The sequence below is a fragment of the Marmota marmota genome, unplaced genomic scaffold (assembly GCF_001458135.2).
Source record: "Marmota marmota marmota unplaced genomic scaffold, marMar, whole genome shotgun sequence".
Classification (NCBI taxonomy): Eukaryota; Metazoa; Chordata; class Mammalia; order Rodentia; family Sciuridae; genus Marmota; species Marmota marmota.
The window spans coordinates 869,139-873,893 of NW_025999964.1; the positions used below are offsets into that span (position 1 = coordinate 869,139).

At 49.5% G+C, this 4,755-nt stretch overlaps 1 protein-coding gene across 1 annotated transcript in view; it reads left to right on the top strand.

The window, feature by feature from the left end:
* Window positions 1–736: 736 nt before the first annotated feature.
* Window positions 737–4,755, top strand: part of Brd1 (bromodomain containing 1) — a 52,577-nt gene continuing 48,558 nt past the window's right edge. The window contains exons 1-2 of the mRNA XM_048803232.1: window positions 737–1,930; window positions 2,032–3,412. Coding sequence (XP_048659189.1) covers window positions 2,046–3,412 — 1,367 coding nt within the window. The 5' untranslated portion in view covers window positions 737–1,930; window positions 2,032–2,045. The remainder of the gene's footprint in view (window positions 1,931–2,031; window positions 3,413–4,755) is intronic.

Here is a 4,755-nt window from a genome sequence, read left to right on the forward strand (position 1 = left end):
GCCCTGCGGAGCGCCCGGAGGGCTCGGGTGCAGGCCAGGCTCAGCCGGGGGCCTGGGAAGTGACGAGGCACAGGAGGTCGCGGCCACTGTGGACGGTGCTCCGGTGCCCGCTCTTCTCCGCTTCTCTGGTCACGGTTGCACTTTGGGACCACAGAGCTGCTGGGAGCCTGGAGGGTCGGGTTGAAGGGCCGCTTGCGGTTAGAGTCACTGGGTGCTTTGTTGTAGAGGAGAGAATTACACATTTTCTTTAATCTGGTGAGTGACCAGCTGTTGCTTCTGCCTCACCTCAGTGATGGCACATTAGGCTGACCCTGGGTGCAGCATCCAGCTCGCCTCAAAAGCAATGGCATGGGCTGCTGCTGGAGTCCAGTGCCAGCTGGGGTGGCTTTGCTGGCAGCTGCTTGGGAATTCAGGTTTGAATTTGCATCTGGAGGCCCCCTCAGATGCAGGTGACTTAGGATTTGACTGACCAGTCTTTGATGTCCTCTCTAGGAAGTTGCTATCTGATTTCTATACAAAATGCAGGTTTTTGCAACCCGAAGGGTCTGTCTTTAAAAGTGCATTTAGGATTTGCTGGAATTTCCTTTTTGGCCTTAGAAAGTGAAGTCTGTTCTTTGAGGGGATTTCCTGAAGATCAGCTAGATCACTGACGCTGTGACTTCACACTCTGAGGTACCTGATGCTGGGCTTTGCTGATGTAGGCTTCATCTTGAAGTACTTGTGAGTCAGTCACTCAAAAGTTCCCTGTTAGTAACATGTGGTTGTGTGTGTGTGGGGGGGGAAGGAGTCTGAGCAGTCCTTGTCATTGTTGCCCAAGGTGCTGCCTTGTTTGGCAGGCAGAGGTCTATAGTTGGCATGTCTTCACATGAGGTGCCTAGACATCAAGCCATACTGGGGAAAACTGGAAATAGATGCTGTCAGTGACATTTAAACAGTAGAAGTCTCAACCACAACAAGGTGGAGGTATAGGCTGATAACTCACTGGTTCTGCCTACCTCTGAAAAGAGCAGATTCTAATAAACTTCTGTGGCCAAAACTTGGCCACCTGAGCCAGCAATGGGGACCCTCATAGTGTGTGTAGGCAGTGTGGGGCTTTTGGAAGCATGGGGTTTGGGAGGGTCCACTCTTGCTATGGAGAAGGAGCTGAGCATCTTATTTGCAAATGTGTCAGGAAGAACAGATGCCCTTTGGCATGTTGTACATAACTGGGTTTATTTGAAAAAAAAAAAAAAGAAAGACAAGGTCTAGTATAGTGGTCAAGCCATGGCTGAAAAGTCACCCTGAGGGGAAGGGGCAGGCTGGCACTGCCTGCAGAAACTGCATTGGGCCACCCAGAGGTAGTGATGTCCCCACAGGCCAGTATAGGGTTATTTTGGGTCCTGCTGTGGCTGGTGGCCCTGGTCTGGGTGTGTGTGTGTGTGTGTGTGTGTGTGTGTAGGACGTATTTTTGGAGAGGATGGACAGGCTTACATTGTTGGGACATGAACAGAAGCTTCTGGCTCCCAGTGGAGGTGCTGTGAGGACTATGGGCTCACAGGGGCACTCTGCTGGGCAGCAGTGGAGAGAGGAGTTTATAGGGGGCCTTTGTTAGGACCAGGTAGCCACTGAACGTATCTACCTTGTAGCCACAGCCTCTGAGCCTGGTGGGCTCAAGCTCTGTGCATGGGTTTCCCCAGTGGGTTGTCTGTACACCAGAATAACACTCCTGCATTTGTGGGCTGGATCCTGGGGCGCTCTGGAGTGCTTGTTGCTGTTCTCTGGGTTACTTTGGCTTGGTCTAAAAAGGTAACTGGCTGAGTGGTGGGGATCAGGGCCCTTGCTGTCCTGTACTGCCTCCCCGCCTGCTGCCATTTCCAGTCCTGGGACACTCTTGAAGTGTAGTCATGACTCCTGGGAGTAGGAGTTTGGAAACTTCAGAAGTGTGTTAACTGTGAGTTCATTTTGGGGGTGTTGCCCCTGCATACTTGTGTGCTTTTCTCCAGTCTCTTGTCACTCTACATGGAATTAACTTTTCCTTTGATTCTATTTCAGGTAATTATTGCCAAATGAGGAGGAAAGGACGATGTCATCGAGGCTCTGCAGCGAGGCATCCTTCCTCCCCGTGCAGTATTAAACACTCTCCCACCCGAGAAACGTTGACGTACGCTCAAGCTCAAAGGATGGTTGAGATAGAGATTGAAGGGCGCTTGCATCGGATCAGTATTTTTGATCCCCTGGAGATCATATTGGAAGATGACCTCACTGCTCAAGAAATGAGTGAATGCAACAGCAATAAAGAAAATAGTGAGAGGCCACCTGTTTGCTTAAGAACTAAGCGTCACAAAAACAACAGAGTTAAAAAGAAAAATGAAGCCCTTCCTAGCACCCATGGCACACCGGCCTCAGCCAGTGCCCTTCCTGAGCCCAAGGTTCGGATTGTGGAGTACAGCCCTCCGTCTGCGCCCAGGAGGCCCCCCATGTACTACAAATTCATCGAGAAGTCGGCTGAGGAGCTGGACAACGAGGTGGAGTATGACATGGATGAGGAGGACTACGCCTGGCTGGAGATCATCAACGAGAAGAGGAAGGGTGATTGTGTCTCTGCTGTGTCACAGAACATGTTTGAGTTCCTGATGGACCGCTTTGAGAAAGAGTCATACTGCGAGAACCAGAAGCAGGGGGAGCAGCAGTCCCTGATTGACGAGGATGCCGTATGCTGCATCTGCATGGATGGGGAGTGTCAGAACAGCAATGTGATCCTCTTCTGTGATATGTGCAACCTGGCCGTGCACCAGGAGTGCTATGGCGTGCCCTATATCCCTGAGGGCCAGTGGCTCTGCCGCCATTGCCTGCAGTCCCGGTCCCGTCCCGCGGACTGTGTGCTGTGCCCCAACAAGGGCGGTGCCTTCAAAAAGACGGACGACGACCGCTGGGGCCATGTGGTGTGTGCCCTGTGGATCCCAGAGGTTGGCTTTGCCAACACGGTGTTCATCGAACCCATCGACGGTGTGAGGAACATCCCTCCGGCCCGGTGGAAATTGACGTGCTACCTCTGTAAGCAGAAGGGCGTGGGCGCCTGTATCCAGTGCCACAAAGCAAACTGCTACACAGCATTCCACGTGACATGTGCCCAGAAGGCTGGCCTATATATGAAAATGGAGCCTGTGAAGGAACTGACTGGTGGTAGCACCACCTTCTCAGTCAGAAAGACCGCTTACTGTGACGTCCACACGCCTCCTGGTTGCACACGGAGGCCTCTGAACATTTACGGGGATGTTGAAATGAAAAATGGCGTCTGTCGTAAAGAGAGCTCAGTCAAAACGGTCAGGTCCACGTCCAAAGTCAGGAAGAAAGCAAAAAAGGCTAAGAAAGTGCTGGCTGAGCCCTGTGCAGTCATGCCAACTGTGTGCGCCCCATATATTCCCCCACAGAGGTAAGCGCGTTTGAACACTGAGTGAAGAGTAAGCCTGGAGTGGGGGACCTGAGGGGGACGTGGGTTCATGCCTGCAGAGAGCCCTGCCAGATGGCCTTCCCACTTTGTAGTAGTCAGCTAAAGTGCCTTGCACTCACTTTCGGGGGCAGTGGTATTGTAAAAGACTTGCGGAGGATTTACAGTTTCCTTCGTGCCTAACTGGTCTGCAGAATAAGCCAGATACGGTCATGGTAAGGATGGCCACACTAGTGTTCACTGCATCAAGATCTCTGCCTCATGGTGGCTGCCATCCCACAATTGGTTGGAAAAGTGAAACTGATCAATAAGGCAGCCCCTGAAGCGGAGATTAGAATGGGATTTATGTCGAGTGGTAGCTGTGGGGAAGGAGATGGTCTTCTCCGTCCCGCTGTCCTGCTTTGTGGCAGGACATTTTTCTGATAATTTCTTTCTTTCATTTTTTTTTTTTTTTTTTTTTGGTTTGGGTGGGCAATAATGAAATAATTAAAGGGACAAAAATATGCTTCCAAAGGTGGAAACTGGTTTATTGGGGACTTGCATCTACCTACCTGAATGAAGCACAGGTAAGCTTCCTTGTCCCAGAGAAGTCACGTCCTGAATTTTGTAAATGATACAGGAACAATGGCTTGAAATGGTCTTGCTTAAAAGCTTATGTGGGGGATTGAAAGTATTCAAAAAAAAAAAAATGCTGTGGGGCCCTGGGAATAGTCTAGCAGCTTTTGCACATTCATCTTCTAGTCCACATGGATGAGAATGACCCTTTCCACAGCCTCAGAGCCATTGGGGCTGGTGATATTTACTAGGCCCAACTTCAAGTTGCTTTCTGGGATCATGAGTGCTGAAGAGAGTCAAAAGATCAGCTGGGAAGAGTGAAACTGGCCTGCTTGTGGGCCCGGGGCGAGAACACTGCACCAGATTCTTCAGGTGGCAAGGCATTGCTAGAGCAAGTGCCTGATGAGTTATCCTGTTCACAGAGCTCCTTTGGCTGATAAAAGCCCTGTAAGCTGCCCTTCCTATAGCCAATATTCAAAAGTAATGAGTTGCAGTGGGTCAGATATGAGTAAAGCAGTATTTCTCAGAGTGCACTAAGCAGGATGATTTTAAATGGCACGCAGATGAATACATTTTTATTTTAAGTAATGTATAAAAAATATGACTAGTTTATAAAACAAATGATCTCATGGTTATTGTCACTTAGGATTAGGCAAAGTGAAAAATGAAAGTCAGGTTTAATTTCATTTAAAGAGAAATATCCAGTAAATAACAATATAGGTAGTCTGCAGATTAGCAAAGATTGTGAAAGTGATATGTAAATGAGTATAGTT